The sequence below is a fragment of the Telmatherina bonti genome (genome assembly GCF_933228915.1).
Source record: "Telmatherina bonti genome assembly, chromosome: 8".
NCBI lineage: Eukaryota > Metazoa > Chordata > Actinopteri > Atheriniformes > Telmatherinidae > Telmatherina > Telmatherina bonti.
In genome coordinates this window covers 29,221,235-29,246,926 of record NC_136626.1, presented here as the reverse complement: position 1 = coordinate 29,246,926, position 25,692 = coordinate 29,221,235, and the positions used below count along the sequence as shown (strand labels likewise).

At 42.6% G+C, this 25,692-nt stretch overlaps 1 protein-coding gene across 2 annotated transcripts in view; it reads right to left on the bottom strand.

The window, feature by feature from the left end:
- Positions 1 to 25,434, bottom strand: part of prrc2c (proline-rich coiled-coil 2C) — a 30,343-nt gene extending 4,909 nt beyond the window's left edge. The window contains exons 1-31 of one of the 2 annotated variants that reach the window (XM_079244797.1): positions 25,126 to 25,434; positions 17,349 to 17,518; positions 15,146 to 15,320; positions 14,935 to 15,044; positions 14,215 to 14,340; positions 13,767 to 14,065; positions 13,582 to 13,661; positions 13,191 to 13,330; positions 13,000 to 13,087; positions 11,872 to 12,055; positions 11,129 to 11,777; positions 10,876 to 11,048; positions 10,417 to 10,666; positions 10,096 to 10,306; positions 7,562 to 10,012; positions 5,882 to 6,045; positions 5,311 to 5,465; positions 4,801 to 5,197; positions 4,631 to 4,716; positions 4,352 to 4,546; positions 4,008 to 4,265; positions 3,436 to 3,528; positions 3,219 to 3,320; positions 2,968 to 3,139; positions 2,649 to 2,873; positions 2,415 to 2,536; positions 2,183 to 2,337; positions 1,839 to 2,070; positions 586 to 696; positions 296 to 490; positions 109 to 209 (exon numbers count right to left, since the gene is read on the bottom strand). In XM_079244797.1, coding sequence (XP_079100923.1) covers positions 109 to 209; positions 296 to 490; positions 586 to 696; positions 1,839 to 2,070; positions 2,183 to 2,337; positions 2,415 to 2,536; positions 2,649 to 2,873; positions 2,968 to 3,139; positions 3,219 to 3,320; positions 3,436 to 3,528; positions 4,008 to 4,265; positions 4,352 to 4,546; positions 4,631 to 4,716; positions 4,801 to 5,197; positions 5,311 to 5,465; positions 5,882 to 6,045; positions 7,562 to 10,012; positions 10,096 to 10,306; positions 10,417 to 10,666; positions 10,876 to 11,048; positions 11,129 to 11,777; positions 11,872 to 12,055; positions 13,000 to 13,087; positions 13,191 to 13,330; positions 13,582 to 13,661; positions 13,767 to 14,065; positions 14,215 to 14,340; positions 14,935 to 15,044; positions 15,146 to 15,320; positions 17,349 to 17,463 — 7,814 coding nt within the window. In that variant the 5' untranslated portion in view covers positions 17,464 to 17,518; positions 25,126 to 25,434. The remainder of the gene's footprint in view (positions 1 to 108; positions 210 to 295; positions 491 to 585; positions 697 to 1,838; positions 2,071 to 2,182; positions 2,338 to 2,414; positions 2,537 to 2,648; positions 2,874 to 2,967; positions 3,140 to 3,218; positions 3,321 to 3,435; positions 3,529 to 4,007; positions 4,266 to 4,351; positions 4,547 to 4,630; positions 4,717 to 4,800; positions 5,198 to 5,310; positions 5,466 to 5,881; positions 6,046 to 7,561; positions 10,013 to 10,095; positions 10,307 to 10,416; positions 10,667 to 10,875; positions 11,049 to 11,128; positions 11,778 to 11,871; positions 12,056 to 12,999; positions 13,088 to 13,190; positions 13,331 to 13,581; positions 13,662 to 13,766; positions 14,066 to 14,214; positions 14,341 to 14,934; positions 15,045 to 15,145; positions 15,321 to 17,348; positions 17,519 to 25,125) is intronic. The other variant, XM_079244798.1, reaches the window with a different exon arrangement.
- Between the last annotated feature and the right edge of the window lie 258 nt (positions 25,435 to 25,692).

Here is a 25,692-nt window from a genome sequence, read left to right as displayed (position 1 = left end):
AGCTATGTAACAGTTTGTGTTTTCATCTCTGTTCTCTCCCCTGACAGGACTTCACACTGCCTTGCAATGGCTTAACCAGTGAAGAACAGAATATTACTGACAGCTTACCTGTAAGGGCTGGAAGTGGGTGTTGTACTCCTGGCACTGACAGGAGGCGTTCCAGGCTTCACATCCATCCCACTGCCAAACAGTTTAAGATCCATGTCCATCTGTAACAGGTCACCAAACAGCTGATGAACTGCAGCAGGATCAAAACCTGGTTTACAGCCACACGCATATACAAACAGAGCAGTACCTTGCTAGTTGGAGGTTGCATCATGTTGTGATTGGGGCCCATGATTCCTCGGTACGGCTGAGAAACTGGAGGCTGCCGGTTAATATTTGGGGGCTGAGCCTGGGGAGGAGTGGGAGGCAGTGCTAAAAGAGGTTGGCCTCCACCTGAACCAAAGTTCGGTAGGGACAGCTGAGAACCCGGCAGAGGAACGGTGACCTTAAGGGAGATGAAGAAAAACCCTCTAATTGCCATAAAACTTTGCAGCTTCTGTTGTACATTAATGGAAAATTTTCTGTTTGCATATACATTACCTGTTGCATTGCTGAACTGGGAGATTGAGTGTTACTATAGTAGCTACTCTGACCGTGCTGTTGTACCTGACCAGAGTACATGTTAGAATGCTGATTCATCCCCTGCCGAGCCTGAACAAAACACACAATGGATTACATGATGTTTTTAATTCTTGCCAGTTTACATGCAAATAATTCCAAATGGAGGTTTACATGAAACACGTCCTTACTTAATTCCTCTTTAGAGCAGCAGGTTGGGAAGGGTTCTGATTGGACAGAGGGTGCGGTGCATGTGACGTAGGGGTGTGACGATATGCTTTTGTCCCAAATTGATTCGATTCCGATTTTTTGGCTGACGATTCGATTTAAATTGCGATTCTCACAATCCTCCAATATTGCAGATTTTTGTAGACTAACAACAAAAAAATGTCTAAAACTTTTTTTTTTGGCTTGTCATTTTTCTTCAATTCAATGAGGAACAAACAGCACAGTAGCCAGACCATCATTTTGCTGCTATAATGCCCAAGAACACAAGTAAAAAGTTCAAGAAAAACAGTAAAAATGACAAAAAATTTATAGTGCATTAATTTAAAAAATCAATTTTAAAATTGTGAAGAAAAAAATCCCGATTTCTGATTTTTCGATTCGATTTTCCCACCCCTAATGTGACGTTATGACGTCTACCAAAAATAAACAAAGTTCCCTCCGTGCTTCTCATCTTTTCAGTCATAACGTGTAAAAACTACAATAAGTGCCAGTTTCGCTGCTATGTTGATTATAATTTTGAAGTACCAGCTCGACACGAGCATACTACACTTTTTGCAGCAACTGAGAAGAAGAAGAAAGATAGACCACCGAACACGGGAGGCAAAACAACACGCGGAATATGTGCATCATCGGGACTTCATCGAGACAGGACAAGGTAACTAGCATGTGCAGAACGACCGGAATTAACTTAGAGTGGAATGAAGGTTTACATGACAGAGGAATTAAATATTTCAGAATTAAAATGCGAATAAAGCAGCCACTTACATCGGAATTAAGTTTAATTCCGTATTAGACTTTTGCATTAGGAATTAGGTGTTTACATGGTTATTTTTCATCAGTTTAAAGCGGAATAAACTTTTATTTGGAATTAAAGAGGAATTAAAACTTCCATGTAAACATAGTCAATATGGAATATCTGCTTATACAATATAAATGAAATGCAGATATCAGTGTGAAAACATGAATCAATAATAGTATAACATGTTTCCTGGGAGTAGTTTGGTTACCTGCAGCATGTGTGTATCGATAAGCTGGGACCCTCCCATGCCCGAGGGCTGGTTGAGCTGAGGCTCAAACAGAATAGGAATGTGTTGAGTGGAGGAGGGTTGCTGATAAGCCAGACTGGACTGAGGCTTGCCCAGCTCAGGGGCCTGCACGCCAGGATAGCTGTGTAGGGATGGTCCTGACAGCATCATGGACGGCTGTGACAAGCTGCTTTGCATAAACGCTTGCTGGGACCTGATGAAATCCAGATTAGATACTATAACAACCAGCTCTACAAATTGGGGCGTTGCCACATTTATTTCAAAGCTTTAAGGAGAAGAAAACTGGAGGAGAGGTTGTGCATTACCGATAAGGCTGAAGTGATGAACTGAACAGGTCCTGTGGCTGTGAGACCGGTGGACCAGTGCTGAGTCCAAGCTGAGCCTGGTGTGTGTGTTGGTGCTGAGGCTGGCCTTGCAGTGGGGCATAGATGGGAATGGGAATCTGCTGCACTGCTGTTGCCTGTATGGTGAAGGAACACAGATTGTTTTTACATCCAACTTAAAACATTTCTGTTGTGCTTTAAAACCACATCTTACCTGTGAGAGGCCAGGCTGGAAGCCTTGCTGCTGCGCCAAGGAGGGAGGAGCCAAACGAGGGTGGGGGGTACTGAAGAGGTGGCTAGTGTCCATGTAGAAAGCTGGAATCTGTGCTGCAGAACCTAAAAACAAAAACATTTAAATACTGTTAAAAAGTTTCTAAATTTTCCACTTGAAGACTATTTCCATGGCAACAACATGAGTTGGATGCGCTAGCATCACATGTTCTCTCACCTGCTGCAGACTGGGAGACGTACACCTGTGGGGTTTGCTGCTGCTGGGGCAGGAGGGGTGGCACACAGCTGAGCTGGGAGAAGCTGCTGCTACTATTGCTACCGGTGGAGGCAGACAGGCTTCCACCTTGTAGCTGCTGGGGCTTTACCTTGCAGATATTAGGAGGATCAGAGGCTGAGGTGGTCTTGGTGCTGAGGGATGATGTTGTATAGGTACCAGAACCTGCTGAATGGGAATAGTCATAAGTAATGAGGGGATTTATATGCAGTATAATTAAAAGGAACAAACAAAGAACACAATATTTGTAAAGCGAAGTTACCCGACAGGGAAGTGCTGGGGGTTACAGAAGCCACAGGGATCTGGGGCATGGAGGCAGAGGAGAAGGAGGAATATGATGAAGCACAGGAAGTGATGGGGGACGAAGAGGAAGTGACTGGAGAATTCTTCTCCAGGCTTGGGGAGTTCTCCCAAGCTTTGCGAGCAGACTCCATCTGAGGATGAAAAAAACCCCAGTTACTTACTTTTCACTAGAAGCTAGCAAGACTTTGATGGATCAACACATCCTTTTACCTTCAGTGTAAGATCAACAGTAGCAGGAGAGACTGTGCTGAGGCTGGAGCTCTGCTGCAGGGTCTCTCTGCGTGGAAGGGGCAGTGAATGTGGTAGTGCCACCTTTGAAACACCCCACAGAACATGTTTTAAATCAATTTCAACTCAATCTAGTTAAAACATAAAATTTCTTCACAGCAGAATGATATTCTGGATTAGAGGAAGGAGGTGTACTCACATTGGCCACTAAACTCTCTTCCATCTTGTTCCCTCCAGTAGGAACACTGTCAGCCAGAGAGGATGAGGGAGTGGTGTAATCAGTGACAGACTCCTTGAGAGAAAAAGGCAACGGCATACTCAGATGTTGGACTGCATTAACATTCAACAAGCAATGTTCAATGAGAAGCCAGAAAGTCAAGGAAGATTTAAAATACCAAGTTTTGTTGAAAGATGATAAGACAGTGTTACGGCTAGAGGTGGGAAAATCGAATCGGAAAATTGAATATCAGGATTTTTTGCTTCACAATTTTAAAATTGATTTTTCCCCCCCAAATAAATAAAAGTAATCCATTATAAAATTTGTCATTTTTACTGTTTTTATTGCTCTTTTTACTTGTCTTCTTAGGCATTATTGCAGCAGAATGAATGTCTGGCTATTGTGTTGTTTTTCCTCATTGAAATCAAGAAAAATGATGAGCAAAGAACAAGTTTTCTACATTTTTTGTTTTTAATCTACACAAATCAGCAATATCGAAGAATTGTGAGAATCGCATTTTAAATCGAATCGGGACAGCCCTAGTTACAGCATACCTTAGAATTACTGTTGTACTCTGCTGAGGGGACTGTGATCATGCCCTCTATGTCCCCTCCGAGTTCTGATACTGTCGTGTCAGTCGTGGGAGGGCTGGAGTCCGTGGCTCTGCTGACACTTCCTCCAGGTACTCCTCCCTCCATCCCTTCGGCCTCTGCTCCCCGTGCATCTTTGGCCTTGCGGTTTTTTAGCGAGCGCTCTTTACCAATGGGACCTGGCTTGTACTCCTTGGGTTCCACTGGTTCCATTTCTGGAAGCTGGACAGAAGTATATCATTATAACAGGAGGATAAATACCAATAAATGTTGTTTATCAGTACAATCTGATCTCCATCAAACTGTACCTTCTGTGTTTTGATTGGACCAGCTCGAGGCTGTTTCTGTCTCTGTTCTTTGGGAGCAGGTAGCTTGTTTTCAGAGCCACTTTCCAGCAACACAGGACCTCCATCGCTGTCAGTGCTGCCTGCAGAGGATGGCGCTCCAAACTGAATACTGTCTATTCCCAACTCGACACTGCCCTCAGCTCCAGCCTTAACACCCTGAAAAAAAAAGTTTCTTTATGCTTTATCTATAGAGATGGATGAATCGGCCACAAAGAGCTACAACAAGCTTATCTAATCTACCTCAGAGGTGACTGTGCCAGTAAAGGAGGTTAAAGGTTTGTTCCAAGCACTCACAGAAGGTGGTTGAGGAGGGCTGATGGGACCAACTGGGAAAAAAAAAATTACACTTTAGACAAAACTGGCAGATAAATTAAAACCATTTGAAAGCCAGAAAAACCTTTTCTACTCACGCTTTTTGACATCAGGAAGGACAGTGGGGCCTGCTACCTTGTTCTCCCATAGTTCTGTACCTAGAGTACTGTGCGTCTGCGTAGGTGCAGAAGGAAGGCTCTTTGAGGTAAAGTCCACAGTAGCGGGGGGAATGGAAGTTAGAGGAGCCACCGTTGCTTCCAGAGTTTGAGGAGAAGCAGCAGTTTGGGAGGGAGCAAGGTGTGTGAGCTGGGCTGCAGGAATAGGTTGTGGCTGTTGAGCACTGGGGGCTGAGGCTACAGGAGGCTGAGACTGTGAGGCCTGTTGCTGCTGCTGCTGCTGTTGTTGTTGCTGTGATGACTGTTTTTTGGCAAATCTTGGTGGGAGTTTTCCTCCAGTCCCTCTGCTCTTCTCACCAGAACCCTTTTTACCCCAATTCTGTAGAAACCATTTTAATATGATCTAATTAATTACAGTAGCTGATTCATTTTCACACATTATTTAGTTGCATTTGAAAAAGAAATTGGCAAAATGACAAAAGTATCCCTGACCTGAGTATTCTGCTCTTCCTTTTTCCGTTTCTCTTCATCTTGCAAGCGCTTCTGTTGCTTGCGGGAAACGACTTCTGTGAAGCCATCATCGTTGGCGCTGGACTGCGGATCCTCTGTTGTGGTTACTTCAGGATGGTCATCAATAATAACAACACCTACAGTAACACAAAATTCACAATCTGATCAGCTAGAGCAGGACATAGCATCTTTACTAACTGTTACGTGACAAGTTCAATTCAATTCAACTTTATTTATATAGCTTCAAATCATGGCAATGCCATCTCAAGATGCTTTACAGACAGGAAAAAAAAAAACCATAATGAAAGCCAATTCATAATAGCCTATATAAGGAAACCAAAAAATTAAGTTGGAGGGTCCAACTCAGTCTCCTATGCTGAGCAAGCACACTGGCGACAGTGGGAAGGAAAACTCCCTTTTAACAGGAAGGAAACCTCCAGCAGAACCCGGCTCAAGGAAAGGCAGCCATCTGCCTCTGCTGTGTGGGGGGGAAGAGCAGTAGTAGTAGTAGAAGTTGTAGTAGTAGTAGCAGTATATATATGCATCTACTAACTTGCATAATTGTTGAGGTCAAACTGAGAAAGAGCGTTCTCCTTGGGCTTCTTGGTGGCCTGTTTGGCTTCATCTTTTCGACGGGCAGGCTGATCCTTTGTGGGCCTCTGGGCTGCTCCTCCAGTTCCCGGTGCTGTTGCTTCTGAATTCTGCTGGCCTGCAGGGCTGTTATCCACAAAAACATGTTCAGCTTCCTTTAAATGTCTACAAAGGTCGGCATTTTTAAGATCAATACTTTAAAGTAGAGCTGCAACTATCGAGTACTTTTGGAATCGGGTAGTCTATCGATTATTTCTTCGAGTAATCGAGTACTCCAATGATTATTTTTTTAATTATAATTTGTAAAACAAATACTAGAAACTCAACCAAAGTAAATCTATAAATTTATAGTAGAGTTAGTTAGTAGATGCTGTTGCATGTGTTGTTACTACCTAATGCATGAGGAACATGTTTTTAAATATTATACTTTTAAAATGTTTTAAAAGTATCATATTTTAAAATGTGCCGATGTGTTTGTGCACGCGCTTAATGTGTGGAGAAAAAAAATTCTCAACCAATCGCGAATTTCTGCCTTTTAAAAGATTAAAAAGAAGAATTTCCGTAGAAAGGAGGACTGACTTGTAAACATGTCCACAGTAAGAACTAGCCGATGTCTTGGTGGACGACATGCCTGTTAAAAGGGTGTCTGTTTACTACGGAATAAAAGTTTGCTGCAGGAACTGAGGCTATGCCTGCCGTCATACGCTGCCTAAAACATGCGCTTTGACTGCGTGTGTGCAGGAGAGACAGATGAGGGATGGATTACAAGACGATTAACGTGTGTTAGCAGCCGACACCTCGCCATGCCTCGTCACTGCTGACTAATATCACAGGTTATAACACTGTAAATTTTAACAGCCACTGCTGCTGTTGATATAAATCAGAAAGCTGAATCTCCTCCTGCAGCGGTGAAGTGTCGGGGGGGGGGGGGGGACACCTGCTATACAGCAGGTGTGTGCTGTATAGACACCTGCTATACAGCACACACACTGCACTACGTTTTCTGCCCTTTTCAGTGTGAAATGGTCCCACACTTGCGACTTTTTCGGTCTTTTCCTCCTCCTTCATTCTCTGCCATTAGAGACCAAAGCAACAAGAATCTTCAGACAGAAAGCAAACCGCTCGCCACTGCTGTTGGAAATGTCCATCATCAGTCCGGGTGAATAATGTACAGACATACCGTAGGCAGCAGATTCTGTTTTTATATATTTTATACATGTTTAGATGTTTTATATGTTTACTGAAGCAGTGATGTAGTCCCTCCGAACAGCGCGGTGGTCTGAGAATGCCGCGATGATGTATAAATTAAAATATATCACCACGTGATATTAATTAAATGCCTTGAGGCAGATAATTTGCCTCGATCAATTTTTGTACTCGAGTTACCCGAGTAATCGTTGCAGCCCTACTTTAAAGAAAGTCTGAAAAGTAGTAATTTTACTTTCAAGTAATTAAAAACTTCTTATACATTTGGAAATGTACAATGGGCTAATGAAAGATGATTTTCCATCCAACTCTTAGATGAAGTAGATGAAAGAGGAATTGTCTAGAAATGAACTTGCATAGAGTTGACTTTTAGTACGAATGTTAATGTGTGCACAAAGACCAGCCGCAGACAAAAGTCAGACTGTTTCAAACCCACCCTTTGCGACTGGCTTTGGCTCCTCCTCTCCTTTCTCCTTTGCCCCCTGTGTAGCTCCGGCCTGGTTTTGCTCCACTGTTGCCTCTCCGATTCTGTCTCTCTGTAGGCCTCTGACTTGAGAAACTCCTCTTGACTGCTTGAGATCCTTCACGTTTTGAAGTTAAACCTCCATCAGGTGGGCTTCTGTTAGGTGTCAAAGTGCCTTGAGGGGGTGCAGGTGCTGGGGTGGAGGCTGTGGTTGCTTCATGAGCAGCCTCCAGTGCTCCTTTTCTCTCCTCCCTCTCTCTCCTTTCATTGAAATCACTGCTCTCAGAAGCGGTTTCCCACTCCTCGTTGGCTTGGTCTGAGGAGTTCTGATTTGACAGGTCAGGGGACTTGGTGCCCACTGCAGCGGTGGAAGAACTGCTGGCCTCAGGCAAGGATGTTTCTAAATGAGATGGTTGGTCATTTGCAGGTGTAGCTGCTGCTACTTCTGCAGGCACAGATAGAGGAGTTCCAGGAGCTTTAGACATGGTTGGGGAGAGGGAAACTGGAGCAGGTGCCGAACTAGGGGCAGCTGCTGCAGGCACAGAAGGTAAAGAAATAGGGGGACTTGTGGCCGTGTCTCCAGTAGCCAAGACCGCAGCTTCACGCTCTTTCAAGCGCCTAAAGCGAGGAGGTTTATCCTGCCTTGGAGGCCGTGCTGGTCTGGATCGACGCGGTCTCTCTCTGCTGTTCTGAGGGGCGCCTTCTCCAAATTTCTTGCCGTCTGATTTAGGGGGCCGTCGGTCTATGGAAGGATTGTCGTATCTTGTGCACTCTGCATCCTCAGGCCTGAATGTTTCCATAGGTTTAGAGGGCCAGTGAGAGGAGGAATCTCTTGCTGAAGGCCGTCTAAGAGGGGCTGAGCGAGGGCCTCCACGCTCCCTTGTTCCACCTCGTCTACTATACAACCCTCCTCTCCCTCGGCGAGAGGGTTCTCCCTTTGGAAGAAATCCTGGTTTTGGCCGGGTTTCATCATCCCCTCTTGGTCCAACCTTATCCCCCATGTGAGGTGGTCCAAAGCCTGGCTTGTGGGGCACAGAACGTCCCTCACCGGGGAACTCTCTTCTAAGTGGACGGCAAGGTTTTGTGCTAGGCTCACGGTCAGAGGGTCCAGTATCGCTGGCGGACTCCCTTCCACCTTCACTTTCAGAGTCAGTGTCAGAGCCACGTCGTCGTCTGCGTTTTGGTATGACTTCAAAGTCCGAGCTCTCGCTGCGCGTCTCGCTTTCCTCCCTGTTGCGAAAGGCAGCGGCACTTCCAACTGAGGGTAAATCCGAGCGTAATCGGGGCTCTCTGTAAGGGTATTCTGGCCGACTTCTACCACGACTGCCCCTCCCTCGGCCACTGTAAGTTCCTCGATAGCTCCGTCCTCTAGAGTAGTACTCTCCTCGACCCCGTCCTTTGAAATTTGAGTCAATGGGCCATTCTCTGTCCCTATCCTTGTCCAGTTCCTTCTCCCTATCCCGTTCTCGATCCCGTTCACGCTCCCTCTCCTCTCGCCTGTAAACACGTGGAGGAAGGTTAGACTCTTTCCGAGAGGGCAGTTTTGGTTCTGGATGCTTCTCATTATTGGGCGGTTTGTCTGCTTTCTCCTCCTGGGAGGAAGAGGTGGGCACCCCTGAGGAAGGCTGAGAGTCTCTGGCCCTCTGATGAGGAACTGGTGTTTCCTCTGGTTCTGCGGTTTCTCTCTTCCCCTCACCCTGAGGTCTGGAGCCCTCAGACACAGCTGCGGCTGCAGAAGGAGCTTTGGATGATTGATCCTTTTTGGGCCGGTCTCCTCGTTCTCCTCTCTCATGGCGTTTCTCTCTCTCTTCTCTTTGCTCTCTCTCTTCTTTCATGTCCCTCAGGACAGGTTTCTTTATTGGTCCCGACCTGCGGACCGGTCTCTCTCCCCCTGGCCCTTCTCTGCGTCCAGTCCCTGATCTCCCACCCCAACGCAGCTCAGCTTTCGGTTTGCTGGAGGCTGGCAGAGGCAGCTTCTCTTGTTTGTGCAATCCGTCTGAAGGAGGTGTAGCTCTGTTGCTTGTTACAGAGGTCTGGGAGAAGAGTTCATTCTGGGGCTTGTCGTCAGCCCGTTCAGCTGTGTCCTGTATCTCTAGTGATTTCGTTGCCAGTGGTAGCCCATCGAACCTCGGCTCATCCAGTTTTAGGGAGTGGCTGGAACCCTGTGAAACACTTCTCTGCAGCATGGCTTGACCAAGTGCTTCTACTTCCTCTCCACTAGGTAAACCTGGCTCCTCAGGATCAAAGGCTGAGCTTACAGGGACCCTATCTAAAGGCCCTGGAACATCCTCTGGGCCCTGGGCAAATGCTGACAAGGAATCTGAAGGGTCCCGGAAGAAGTTATTTTTACGAGAGTCCAATGTACTGTGGTCCTGAGTATAGATAGCTGGAAGCCCCCTGTCCAGATCCAAACTAGAGTCCACCCTGTAAATAAAGAAAGAATGGTAATTACAGTATATTCAAAGTACGAAAGTTATTGTAATATTGCTGGGTTTTTTTGTCTTTACCTTTGCTCCTTACTATCATCTCGTCCTTTTGGAGGAGTTACAGATGGTAAGGGCTCCGATTGTGGGTAAGGGTCTGATCCCCACACCATCCGTGAGTCTGATGGCAGGCCATGGTCACGCATAGGTCGGGTCAAATGATCGAATGAATCCGAGCTGGAGCTGGAGTTGTCACCTGGTTCTCGGCGCACAATCTGCTTCGGAGGCATTCTCCCTAAAATGTTAAAAACACAGCAACTTTGAACAAGTTCTTTTGTAGTATTTGGCATATAAATCCCAATAATAATCAGTTAGACACAATGTCTACTCTTCAAATCTCATTACCAGGGTGGATGTTGGCTGGCATGTCCATAGGGGGCCGGCCTGACATCATGCGGGGGTCCATGTAGGACTGCATCATGAGCCAGCGGGGGTCAAAACCCATGGAGGCCATGTGCTGGTGGTGAGGGCCCATAGGTTGATACATTGAGCGGTGTTGCTGCTGTTGGGAGGGTGGGACACTGCCACCCCCTGAAGGAGACACAGAACCCCCACTTTGCTGCTGCTGTTGCCACTGTTGCTGCTTCATCTGCTCCTATGAACATAAAGAAAAACATTCTTAGGCATTACATGCCTATTTTTCTAGCCTTGACAGTGTTAATCCAAGACGAAACACTTGTCAAGTTCCCTTTCACTTGACAATTTAAAATCAACATAATCTTGGCATATTTCTATCTTTTATTATCACACATTTAGCATGTATTTTTAAAGGAACTCAAGGAGGCTAGATGTAAACAATCTTACCTGTTGTCTGAGGAAACGCGGTGGTAAAGACTTTTGAAACTGTTTGGAATAGCCTGAGATAAGAGAGGGACGCATGGCAGCTGCAGCCTCTCCTTCCAGTTGTGGAGTTGCAATGGGGACATCCTCTCCACCAGGGGCTTCCATGTGTGGCAGAGGCAGATGGGGCTCATCGGCTGTGGAAAAACAGTATTGACATCCATAACTGTGAAGCAGTAAGACAATGTACTTCTAAACTGGGTATGACTTATCTTACCTCTATTGTCATCTATGTTAAAATAGTCTTGAATTGGTACTGATGTTGTCCTTTCTGTCTGGTTCTCCTCCATCAGGGGCCCAACTTCAGGCAAGGAGGTCTCTCCTTCGTTCTGGGGTTCTGGAGGTTCAGTTACAGGTCTCTGAGCAGGGGGGGTGGGCTGACGAGGCAGCAGCTGAACCTCATCATCACCACTTTGTTCTACTCTCTCTCGTTCTTGTTCCAACCTTTCCCTGTCGCGATCAATCCTCTCAGATAGAGGGGCTTGCACGGTAGGGGCCTGTGATTGAGAAACTGGAACCGAAGGTACAGGACTGGCTGCAGGAGCAGGAGCTGGTAACGCTTCCTGTCCAGCAGCTCCTGCTTCTTCAGTAGTGGTCTGAGCAGAGGTTGGCCTGCCCTCGTTTGCCTGCCGGTGTTTTTCATTGAGACGTTTGAGTTTTTCAGCACATGCAGCAAGTCGTTGTTCCTCCATCCGCCGTTCTTCTTCTTCTCTCCTCCGTCTTGCTCGCTCTACAGCTTCAGAAACGTCTGAAGGCTTTTTTCGCTTCTGTCGCCATGCATCAGAGTCCTCGTCTGCACTAGGTGCTCCTGCAGCCTGTGGTTTATTCCCACGAGAAGCACTGCTGCCTGCAGGACGACTCCCACTCTGGAAAAGAATAATACACATAGACTTCAACATGCACAGAAAATGCATATAAAATAGCACCAGTCAAGTGGCTTGTGTAATAAATATGTTTTACCTGGTAGTCCTGAGGAGTTGCTGATTTATTGTACTGCACCGCACTGCCAGGTGATGGCGCTCTGTGATCCACACTGTCAGCCCAGGAGGTTTTATTGCCCACACGTTCCTCAGATCCCTCCTTCCATCCCTCCTGACCGTCTGATGTTCGAGATCTCATACGCTCGACTTTGCCCATCCACTCCCTGAAAAGAATATATTTGAGTATTATCACAAATAATTCCAGTAATTATCAGTGTCCGTATAAATCAGAATAAGCTAATGAAAATTTGGGACAGATCCAACAAAATGAAGGAAAAGTAGGTGAAACTAGAATGTAAAAATAATAAGTAGGGGAAAAAAAAGCACATGAGAAACAGTCAGTTCAGAATTAAAGAATGTTGGCAATTTACAGAAAACCGTCTACAAATTGTGGAACAATTTCATATAAATGTTTCTCAAATCAAAGCTAAATATGAGTCCTACATCTATGCATTTTACTATTTCCACTTCATCATATTCAGGGTAATGGGAACCGAACTTCCATCAGGGAAGCGGTAGGACACATAAAAACTATCCATGTTCAGAGTTTCCATTTTCATTAGTTTCTTTTCATAATTTTGGCCTAGGGCCAGTTTGAGTACCAAATTTATAATACACACTATATAATATAACATAACATATAATTCATGAATATAAAAATGTAATACATGCACAAGAATAATATGTTGAATACACATAGAAAAGTCCCAGCTGAGATTTGAACAAGAAACCACCAAATAACAAAACAAACCTTCTACAGTGTTTAATATTATTTTAAAAATAAGATAATCTGGAGACATCTCTGTTAAGGTCCTCTCCCAAAAGTTCCACATACTATTTCCTCAGTTTCCACACATTTATAGATTACTGTTAAAAGAAAATGGGAAATGGCTCTGCCTTAAATTATGAGATGCGCTTATGCCATTAAAAATGTAAATCAATATTTTTAATGGAATAGTGAACATTTGATGCATTTTCTTTGTCATTTTAATGATGTTTTATTTTTCTCAGGGCTGCAAGTATACATCATACCCACTTATACAGTCCAGGTGGAAAATTTGTATTTCCCGTTTTACTCCGTTAAGGTGTTGGAGATCAAAATGCTCACCAGTTTTCTCCTTTGTCTTTAGCAGCTTGGTTCTCCTCATCGTCACTGAAGTTTAATTTCTCAGTGTAATCCACCTCCATCTGAGCTCCTGAATACCACAACAGACATGATTACATTTGTAAATGAACTTCAATGATGCTCAAGGTCACCAATCAAATATTACAATTTGTCGATAATGTTAGACTACTGACCTGCCCAGCCCTCATCAGCATCAGTGTCTAAGTTATCCAGTTCCTTAAGTTCTGTTGCACTAATGATGGAGGGTCTGTCAGGGTCTTGGAGCCATGCCTGAGGAGGCGGCTGCTGCTGGGGTCGCACCGAACGAGGACCTCTGATTGGCCAAGAGAGAAAAAAAGTCAAGTTCAGAATTTTTGATTTACCAATTAAAGCATGTTGAGTGATTATACATAAAACTTTATCATGAACACGTTGGTGTACATAATATTTTTTAAATGAACATTAAAAGAGGATGTTTTATTAATTTAAAATCAACAATCCAGAATAAAGTGCTTGCATAGTGACACAAAAATACATCTTGTTTTGCATCAACTGAAGGATCTGAGGTTTATTCATAAAACTCACTTTGCCCCATCTTGTGGTACAGGGAATCGGAAGTTCCCTTGTCCTGGGGCAAACGACATTTGAGGATAGGCATGGAACATCTACAAAGAAAACAATCGTCATGCAGGGTACAGCAAAGGCAAACAAAATTGCAAGATTTTAGAACTTTCATACACATTTTAGTTCAGGGTATCAAACTGACTTACATATGGTGGCATCATGCTCCTGAAAGCAGGGTCAAAGTGAGTTGGTACCCCTGCAGGAGGCTGCTGCCCCCCATTGAGTTTAGGCTGCGGAGGGCCAGATGGGGCCAGCCTCTCCCTGCCATCTCTCTTCTCCCTTTGACCTTCAGTTGCTGCACTTCGACCAGGATCATCAGCTTCCTCAGGTGGTGTTGAGGTACCAAGGGCTGTACTACCCTCCTCCTGAGTCCTATTGTCCATCTCAGTGGGGCTGGATGCCGTATTCAGATTCCTGCCTCCGCCCTCACGCCAACTACCAACATCTTAGGGACAAAGGGAAAACAAAAATTGGCGTTATCTGTTCTCAGATGCCAGCCAGACAACTGTGATCCTCTACACAGAAAGACATTTTCCATAGTTCTCAGAAACTGTTTGGTCTGAATTTGCCTTATGTTTATGAGTCTGGTCTTACTTTGAGGTCTGAGGCTAGGGCCAGGTCCATAAGGCTCTTCCTCCTGACCATCACCCTTTTCCGATTCCCCAGCTGCCTGCAAGCTGGGGAACTCCTGGTGAAAATGGCTGCTCACACGAGGAGATCCTTTACAATACAAGCACAGCATTATAAACGCTTAGAGATCACACGGCTGAACACAATACAGTGACTTACAAAAAAGGTATTAAAAAGGTCTAAGCCTCGTTGGGTATACAGCAGTACTTCCACTCCAACATTAGTGGAGTTCAGATGGTCTGCATTCCACGCAGAACACAATAGCTGAGAGCAGTAAACCAAACACAGACTGTATACAAAAGATTGACAGACACAAGGCTCAACAAATAACTTAAAGTGGAATATCATTGAAGGCTATAAAAAAAAGGGGGAAAAAAGAATAAGCTCTGGCTTTAGCCTCTTACCACTCCCCCGTAAATATTTGGCATACAGATTTTATCCAAAAATCACTTCATTTATTTTCAATCAATGCCCGAGGGATCACTCATAGTGACAGTATTGTTACTGCTACTTCAACCACTTTGTTTTCAAGTTTATCTCTCCGTCTTCACCCTCTAGTTCCCAAATAAATAAAGTGATAAAGAATGCAACAATCAAAAATTAAAAGACTAAATTCTCTGCAGAACTTCATAAGTAAGCTATAATTCTAAGTATATGTGAAATTTAAGATTAAAGCATGTGTACCATCTAGTTGTGTCTGCTTGCTGTTTGCCCAGGAGCGGCTGCCCCCAATAGAATGCTCTTGTGACTGGAGCACTGCTGGTTTGTTCTGGGGTGGGGGAGTCTCCTGTTGCCTGTGGCACACAACAAAACAGTTTAAAAACGACACAAACACATTAATTTAAGAGAAGGATAAATTTACCAGGAAGCTATAACAGTTGTGTTAGTAATTTACCTCTCATCGCCTGCTTCAGCTCGGGATGCCCAGCCACTACCGTCTTTGGGGACAATGTTGACGTTAGGGTCGTTTCCCTTGTTCTCTGCCTTCAGGCTGGGCAGGTTGGCTGGAGGCGGCATGCGCCGGCTGACAGCAACTTTGCCCAAACTCTGGAGCCCATGTCTGGCAGCCACTGGAATAAATGAATGTTTTAGATTAAAAACACTCCTTTATCAGTGACTGTTTATGCTTGTGTGTAAAAGGCCTATTTGTCGGCCCATGCAAAAGATCCATCACCCCAAGATGTTTGTTATTCCACTGTTCTGTAAATCCTTTTTTTTTTTTTTTTTTTTTAATATGCAAAAGGAAAAAGTTTTGTTTTCCTCTCGTGGAAACATTATGGTGTAAACAGCCTAAATTTGGTTGCCCCAGTGTTTGACCAGTTTCTTTCCCCCACCAGTACACAGAACTCTTATTTTCTCTCCTCATTTTTTCCAGACATTGTTTAACCTGTGCCCAACCATGTTTGTGAGATTTTTTTTTAATATATCTATATTTTATATTTATACTTTCTTTTTTAAAATTTTTTTTTAATTTCATCCTTTGAACAAAGGATTTTCTGCACTGAATGGAACAGGACTAAATGTGATTGAAATTTAGTATGATGACAATAAAGATTTGGTTTCTACTTAAAATTATAAGTGGTGCACAAACAATCCAGACTCTTGACAGAAAATTACAAAGAATTACAACAAATAATAAATACAAACAGCCAAAGTCATGAGGTTGATTTGATATAATGAAATACAACACATTTACAGAAGCAACAACATATAATTGTTTGATTTTAAATTTAACCTAAACTTTATCAGGGATTAAAGCAAAAAAGAAAAAAAAATCTTTATTTAACCAGATAAGTCAAATGTGAGGTCAGTGATGACCTGGACAAGAGGCAACAATAAAACAAAAATTAAAACTTAAAAAATACACAAATGCTCTTGTGACTGGACATGAAAATAAAATTTACCATACTTAAAATTTTAGGTGAACACACAAAACCATACTGTTCAAATATTAAAGACGATACTATTACAAAAGGGTGTGATTTTAAACAAATGTTTGGTCTTATAGATAATTCGATATTAATATCTAGAGCAAGGGTAATCATTTGGGTTCTACAGTCCTGCAATTTTATTTTAAGTTTTGCTGCTCCAAAACACCTGACAGTAATTAGATAGATCCATTGTTCTGCACCATGAATCCTTAATTTGAGTCAGGCGTGCTGGAGCAGGGACACATTGAAAACTTGAGCCGTTGTGGGACTTGCTAAACCAAATCAAGTAGCCCTAATCGAGAAAGTTATCTACTCTCATCTACAGTACCCGACGCTACTTGGCTGAGGCATCATAAGGGACGTCATGCAATGCTACAAACACACATGAATATTTCCTGGCTAAAGACACATTCAGCCAAGGATGTGGGCGCCTTAGTCATCGGTGTACCAGAACGAGGTGGAAAAGTTCTGGAGAAAACATATGGCAGCTTTATGTTTCTCCAACAACTGACGTCATACAAGCGTCTTTTATCCATTACTGCCGTAACCAATTTTGTTGTGACTAATTATGCACATGTGCACGCCTGCAAGGTAAAGCTTTTTGCACCATGAACCCACAATCTTTCCATGTTCCCCATTTCACTCAGCCATTTTGACTTACTATGTAATATTTATCCACAGATACCTTATGGACATTATTAGTTCCAGTCATGTCATCAGTGCCCAGTATGTGATGTTCTTCCAAATGTAAAACAAAGAAGGACAACCCTCTGACACGTCTGCTGAGCAAAGACCCATCCTGCCCTCTGATTGGCTAATGCAATGGCATTGGCATGTGGATCCGTTTTATTCCTCTCATTTTCTTATTTTTCACTTTCTTCCTTTCATTTATATGAAAAAAATAAAATAAAAACTTGCTTGATAGTATGTAATATTTAAACCATAATTTTGAACAAAAATCAATCCTAACAGGCCTTAAATCTTTTCATAACAAAAAGCAGAACAAAGTGTTGCAAATAAAACTATTTTTACGAATAAAAAACACACACCTCAGTATATAATCAAGTAATTTAAAAACACACCTGCCCATACGCTATCACACACTCACATATTCTATTGTATTTGTTAACACATTAAAGATTACTGAAAACAGAAGACAATTCTTACCAGCAGTTTTCTGGGTTTCCAGAGATTTGCCTTTGTAGGTGTTGAAGAGGCTAAGGGTTGCATACTTTGTCTTGCCATCCTTTGCCTTGGTGCTCTGCCCTGACTTCTCTGACATTTCGCTGGAAACTCATTGAGTCTGGTCCTTTGGCCTCACCCCCAGAACCAGCCTCCTAAAGACAAAGGCAAGATACAAACATGACTGAATAAGGAAAAAGAAATCAAACATAGTGTAGTGGGTTATTTCAGACTAGTAATTACACAAATAGCTTCTCATGCAACTGCTGATTTGCCATGTCTTGCAATTATTTTCTTTAAAAAAAAAAAAAAAAAAAAAGGGTCAGTATTATGCTAAATTTAAACCAGTTAAAAGTTTCTCACTAAACTTGTGATTGGACATGTCAGTCTGACAGAAGATTATTCACAATATTTGTTGTATCAAACCCATACAAAAGCATTAAGATTGGCGACAGAGACATCACTGAGCTCAATCGAGCAAGATGGAGTGGTGCAAAAGCAAAGAAGGAGCATTATTGAGGGCTGGGAGAGAGCACATTGGGTCTGCAGTGTCTCTCCCAGGTCAACCAGAGGCCATTTATTATTAACTGTATTACTGTAGACTGGACCAACGGCGCTTGTAAATGTGTAGGTGTGTGTGCTGAAGGGAGCTGACAGCTCAGCCTATTTGCAACTTGGCCCTGTAACACTTAAAACATAAAAGAGCAACTATCTAGCAGGTATAAGAGTTACCCCTTTTAAAGCACAAGCCAACTTTTTAAATACAACAAAATTATAGTAAAGCCTAAGATATTCCCTCCTATATGGACTAGTTTATATCAGACATTCCCAGAAATAAAGAAGTTGTTATACTGTACTCAGTGCTGTTACTAGAACCACAGGTCTGGAAGACAAAGGTATTAACAAACCAACCACAAGGTATGCTAAACAGCTTTCAATACTAGGGCTGTGACGATATGTTTTTGTCCCGATTAAATTCTGATTCACTGGGTGCAGATTCGATTTAAACTGTGATTCTCCCAAACAATTCCTCCAAAAGACAACATAAATTTAAAAACAGTATTATTCCTTGACAGATACCAATTAAAACCTGGCTGAAGCCCTTCAAAAGGCCTTAATGTGGGGTCTCTTGTGGTCTGCTGTTGTCCACCGCTGACTTTGTTTACCTTGTCTGCCTGTAGACATTTTTCCCAAAATAGAAAAAGAACTGTGGATGCTGTGGAGGTCAAGCCACCCTCCAGGGTGCAGTTCTTCAGTTTCTTGAGGGCCACTGTCCTGCAGGTTTTAGTTGTGTCCACCAGTTCATATAAAGTAGATATCATCACCTTGTTCTTGGGTTCTGCACAAGCTTGTTGACAAGCTATCATGTGGGTTGGGCAAGTGCAAGCTGGGAAACATCAAAAACCTGCAGGGTAGGTTCATCGGGTATGTTTAAGAACCCGAGGGGATGCCCATACAGCGCTGAATTGCAGTAAAACTAAAGTAGTATAGCAATCTGCCCTTTTATCCACACAAAAGCTGGAACTAGCTTCTATAAAACCAGGTACTAAGGTGAATTGGCTTGAAACTTATATGGTCTGGAATGTATGATGCTAATGTGATGAACACCTGCCAAAACAACAATAATGATGGTGTTGGTGACCCGGTGTGTTGTGTCGCTACTCCAGACAATCCTGGTTTGCTTGCAGTTTTTGCACCAAAATGAACTGTTTTTTGCAGAGTGTAGCGCTACTTTACCATCAACAGCGGATGCAAGCAGATATGGAGAACGGCGTATGTCAGATGGAACATGAATGTCATAAACTGCCTGCAACATGCAGCAAGCATTTGTCTGCGCACAGCTACGTCTTGTTCTAGCTTGGAAATGTTACCCTTTAATCATTATAGTTCCTCCACAGCCTTGTAGTAGGACTGGGTGATATGACGATATGTATCACCTGGACGATAGAAAATGTCTATCATTTCATATGAGGCTATTGTTTACACCACGATAAGGTGCTTTACTGCAGTATTTTACGCCAAGATGTGCTTTACGGCATGCACGCCACAATACATAAACACACATGGAGAGAGACGGTAGCAGACATGTGTCAGAGCTGGGTAATTCACTAAAAGATGACAAGCCAACCAAAAATGATGAGCTTGTTCATAAAAGAGGGTCAATTTCTGTTGCATTGATGCCGTTTAGACATGAAAGGACCAACATGGAACATACAACAGACTAGCTCACAGTCTCAACAACGGACTCCGACACAACTAACTTATCACTTGCGCAAGAATCAGAATAAAGAATACAGAATATAGAATAGAGTCAACGAGCAAAGGTGCAAAAGCAGCGTCAAGTGGTGGCGAAAGCGCTCATAATAAACTTCAGACGCAAATGCTGCAACAGGCTTTTTTTCCCCTGTGAAACATTGTACGGCCATAGTTCCTGTAGATGGCAGGAGATCACTGCTGCCGTTGCCAAGCACATCTGACACATAACTGATGACTGACACAAAAATAAAGAATTTTATATTGTTATGTATATCATTGTGGGGATATAAAATGAGCTATACTGGGATGAGATTGTGGTCATATCGCCCAGCCCTACCTTATAGTATGTACTACAGCTGTTTTGTGGGGATGATTAAGCCATACTCCTAGTTTTCATCCCCACTGGCCAAGTTTACATGAGAGTTTTAATTCCTCTTTATTCCAAAAAAAAAAAATTTAAAAACAGTGAATTCCAGATGGGGATGACAATTTTGAATTAAAAAATGTCAAATGAGCCAAACCATTAGAATATATCCCCATTCCTACCAATGGTGGCGCTGCACTAGTATTTAACAAAAAGAGAGGACAAGACCCACGTGAAGAAAAAAAACTCTGTTGCGAGTTAAACACGAAGACAAACCTAAAGCAGTTTTTTTTTAGTTTTTTTTTTATTGTGTCCTATGCAAGTATACTGCAGAAATACACAGCAACAATGACTACAGCATGAACAACAGACAAAGCAGAGGACTCAATGCGTTTGCAATGTATTTACCCACAATGCAATGCTACATCAAATGCAGGAAGTGACCTTTTTCTGTAGTTTGCTTCCTGTATTTGGTCCTCCAACACACAGGCAAAGACCTGAGTGTGTTGGAGGACCGAGTCTGCTTCTTTGGTCCGAATCAGAATTCATTTGGCGCATTCACAGCTACACAAATGAAGCGGACTTTCTGAGTAAAAGGACTCGGATTCAAATCAAAAAGGCTGATGTGAATAGCCCTCAGTGCCCTAAGTTAGTAGGAAAAAAAAAAAAAAAAAAAAAAAAGACTGTTTGCAATTAAGCAGGTTCTTCACCTGATTGAGCTATTCTGACCTCTTAAAAGGACATTTTTAAACATTTGTAACAAAGAATCTCATTACATTCAAGTCAAACATCCACCTGCAAAACCCTACAAGAACAAATTCTCTTGCATTGAAGAAAAAAATTATTTTTAGTACAACTGACTTAAACAGAAATAACTGAGCTGCTTGCATGTGTGCACATAATAAAGAAAACACTGATGCTGACTTATGTGTAAGAAATCATTTTAATGCAAGTCAAAGCTGAAATCCCACCATGGCTTTTGTTTTACATGCTGAGTAATTTTTTTTTTCCCCCCCAGAGTTGGAGCCTGAAAATGCCTTCAAATCAACCAAGGGTTAACGTGTATTGTCCTCTTTTCTGTCAGTTTTAGAACTGCTTCTTATTTCTGACAGAAGAGACAGAAATTAGTGTAAAGGGTTTTTCCCCTCCTTTCTTTTTTGCAATAGTGATGAAAGGCAGTTACATGACGAATAGGGCTGCTCGATTATGGCAAAAATTATAATCACGATCATTTTGACTGAAATTGAGATCTCGATTGTGTAACACAATTAACCAGTATCTTTAACAATAATTTATCTAACTTTAAATAGTAGTTTTTAAACAATGTCTTTGGGATTCCACAAATTTTAGAAAAATAACATGAAGCTTTGTCTTGACAAAGTGCAAATACTGATGTAAACTGAATATGTAAATATAAATAAGGATTAAACAATGTTGCGCGTTGTGGTGTTCTCGATTCTGCGTTGTGCATTATAACCGTCTAATGCACGGTTTCGAGTTGTTAAATCCGCTTTTACCAAGGTCCCACACTGTAAATTTTTTTTAACAACTTTGTATTTCTTTTTTACAAGACTTGCTAAATATGCTGAAGTATAGGAACTAATTTATGTTGGCCTCGATGTACGTTTTATGCCAAACAACCGCTGTCAGGCTACAGCGCGTTTCTCTCATTTAACTGTTGAGACAGTTGGTCTGAACCAGCTGATTATCTCTAGTGTGGCCCTGCGATGGACTGGCAAGCTGTCCAGAGTGTACCCTGTCCTTCGCCCAAAGACTGCAGAGATAGGCTCCAGCTTCCCAGCGACCCTTAATCGGTGTAAGCGGTTAGGAATTGAATTTATTAATTAATTTGCAGAACTATGTGTACGTATATACAAAAATAATGCAGCCAGTTGTCAGAATTCTTACTGACAATGGTATAAACTATGTTGTTGTGAACTTCCACAACCGACTGCAGTTATTCTACATTGACGTGCAGCCGGAGCCAACTGGGAGGATGGCCGTCTGGGAGTGCTTTAGGACGGGGAGAGGCTCCTGGTGCTCGTTCATTACAGTAACTGAAGAACAATAAGTGCCTTTAAGTCAGTCGCCAAAACACCAGAAAAGTCTCCAATAACTCCAGTAAAAGTCGCTACATTTTTTGCTAGTTGCTTTTAACAAAAAAAATAAAATAAAAATTTGCCAAGGCGGTTTGGAAAATCGCCAGATTTAGCGAGAAACTCGCCAAGTTGGCAACAGTGGCTGAATAAACCCAAAACGACTGTGGTAGGATTTTACAGTACAGCGCTGCAATGCCAGTGATGCTCGATTAGCGTCTGAAGACGGCAGGAGAGTAAATTGCAAAGAAAAAAGTAAATAAAATTGCACCCTTTTATTTTTATGATCGTTGAAAACCCAGATTGTAATTGAGATTAAAATCCGATTACTCGCCCAGCCCTAATGACGAACACTAATTATTGCATTATTTCATATGTAGATATTTAGTGTTTTATTTGGTTATTACTAAAATATGAATTGGCGGTCTGTCCAGGATGTACCCTGCTTCTCCTCTCACCTACTAATGGCTGACAGGCTCCAGCTTCTCCGCGACTCTGCACTGGACTAAGCAACATAGAAAATGAATGAATGGATACTAAAATGCAAACAGAATACGCAAAGTCTAAAATGGATTTTCAATTTGACAGTGGCATTTTGGTGCACATTAATGCGTCTTCTGAAATGCCATTCACTCTGGCTGCAGTAAGAAAAACAGAATAAACAGGATGAAACAGAACTTGAAAATCATTTTTTAAGCTTTGATACTGAGCGGATGTGAAATTTTTAGATAAAACTGTTATATAAAACAAAAATTTAAGCGTGCTATAAATAGCATCACTTAAGTTCTGGTCATTGAGGGAATTCAGACTGGGACACCAACAGACTCATGATAAAATGTTGAAATGCAGACACATAAAAAATAAAGTATACCTCTTTGTTTAGTTTGACATATCAAAATAATATCAGGTGCTTTGCATTTTTTCTCTTGTAAAAAACTAACATATTGCAACCTGGCATCATTTGACAGAAACTAAGTGACCTAATCTCTTGCTGAAGCAGCTTTAGTTGCAGTTTTCTGCATGATGTCATTTGTCTCAACACCACAGAGGCCCAATAATCTTGATATTAAAAGGAAAAAAAAGAAAGCTTTGCTTCAGTACATCGAGTATGCACAATCAGGTGGAGGCCTGGACTTCGACTGGGCCATTGCAACACCTTGATTCTTTTCTTTTCAGCCAGTCAAATGTAGATTTGTTGGAGTGCTTTGGATCATTGTCCTGTTACATGACCTGACCCACGACCCGGCTTTAGCGGCCAGACAGATGGCCTCACGTTTGGCTTGAGAATAATTTGGTATAAAAAGGAGTTCATGATTGACTACGAATACAATATGCCCAGGTCTGTTGCTGCAAAACAAGCCCAAACCATATCCCTTCCACTACTGTGCTGGACAGACAGTGCAAGGTGTTTGTGCTAGTATGCTGCAGTATATTTTTGTCCAACATGCTACCTTGCATTTATGACCAAAATTACTTGGTTCTCAACTGTCCAAAAGACATGGCACCAGAAATCTTAAAAGATGTGTGTGTTCAGGGTCTTTTAAAGTATTTCCTGCTTGGCAATGCATTAACATACACCTGCAGGCTCCATACCCACAATCAATCAAAACAGCTGGTTTTAAAACAAAAACGGATAGACTTGCTAATGATCACTTACGTTTATGTAATTGACTGTCGGCAACTGGAAAATATCTGAATTGCTATGCAAGGAGTAATGCTGGAAGTAGTTTTTATATAATGCCTCCCAATTCAATTTAGATTTGGTTGACTATCGATATGGTTCTATTGTTCATATGAAAACGTATTTACCGGTACTCATTCCTAGACTATTATTATAACACAATGAATCTGTTAATTACAAAGGGGATACTTTATTTTTCCCCAACAGTGTAATCTTGAACCCAGTGAAAGGATTTAAATGCGTCTGGCAACACAGACGGCTAAATTAAAATTAAACTTTTAAAACTGCCAAACCACCATCGCCATCCCAGAGTGGAAAATCAAAGGTCTTTAAACATCTCCAACACTGCGTACCACTTCTGGCACAACTAACAAAAGCGCTGAGAACGCTCTGGATTGGAAGCCATTCAGGATTAATGTAGTCCCATGTCAGGTCATCAATGCCAGGGATCCCATGAGAGGTGATTCATTCATCTCAAAGAAAAGCAGAAGATGGCCATGCTGAGATCCAATTCACTACTAAAGCCTTCTCTAACACTGTAAGTTTAAATAGACTACATCAGAGCTCTGTAGAAGACAAACATGTAAAAATTTCACCCCAATATAACCTCTGATTTACGCCTTGTGTTACCAGAAAAAAAGGAAATTGTAAGTCGCTTGCATATCCTTATACTGTAAATCAATGCTCATGTATTCCAGACACTTCCTTCTGTACTTATAGATCTCTGATCGGGGTGTGCTGACATGTAAAGTCTTTAATGGGCAGAAAAAACGTCGCAAAGCAAGTTTATTTTAAGTGGTTTCCACATTTGAATGATATTTTTGAGTCCCTCACAAACCAGTCCAGCCAGACACACTCATGCTCCATAGCTCTTTAAGATCACAGCGAGTTAGCAGATTATTAAACAATCCAGAGGAAAACCTGAACTGATTTCTTGTAGTTCTGTGTCTTAAATCACTGCCATTGCTGAGTCTACTAGCTATCATTGTCCATGAATCCAGCTACTGGTAGAAATGATGGCTCATACCGGCAGGGGAGTCGAGGCCCTCTTCGCCCGGAACTCAACCAGACATGGCTCAAACACGCTACTCTTCACAAAGCTTACACACAAAACCTGCCAAAGTTTCCATGTGAATGTACCACGGCTTCATGTGCAAAGAGCTAAACGTGGAGCTGCATGAGAACAGACCACCAGCTTCCATCGTTTAGTATAGTTTTGTTTCCCAGAAGTCGCCATCACCTCCAGTTTCAGCCCGTCTGCGGCCACACAGCATGCTAACCAGCTAGCCTGATGTGGACATCTATGTGTCGGCTACTGGGGAGGGAAAACAGCAGACCTGCTGCCCGTACCAAATACAAACCCACCTGCCTACCGGTGTCTTCTTGTCTTTGCGGTGTTATGTGACTTGGCTTGAAATCCGGGTTGAGGTGGAGGAATGTGTGTCTGGCCGGCGGATTACAAAAGCTGGCTAGCCTGCTAACCTACTTCGGCTAACGGCTTGCTGGCTGCCAGCAACCCGCTCCACATGCACGGCTCTCTTCGTCTTCTGCGCCGTTTCAAGCCGCCGGTCTCTCCCAGTCTGCTCGGCCTTCGCTGCGGGAACCGGTGCGCTGCTGTCCCCGTGGCTCCGTGACTCTCCTCACCCCGTTATCGCGTGCCAACCCGTCTTTCCACTCGCGCCGCGGCCTGTCGCACGATTAAAGATGGCAGACTGAAGTTGCCAGATTTATGTTCTTACATCCCCCTCTTCAAGCTTTCAACACAAACGTTCATTTTAGTGATCAGAAAAATGTAGTTTAACTATTATCGACTTTTACGTGCTGGAACTTAACATTTATGGGGTTTAAGTCCAACAGAGAAAGTTAAAATAATAGATAAATATTAAGTTTTGATTCTCGTTAATGTGATGGTCAATAAATCTCAACCATATC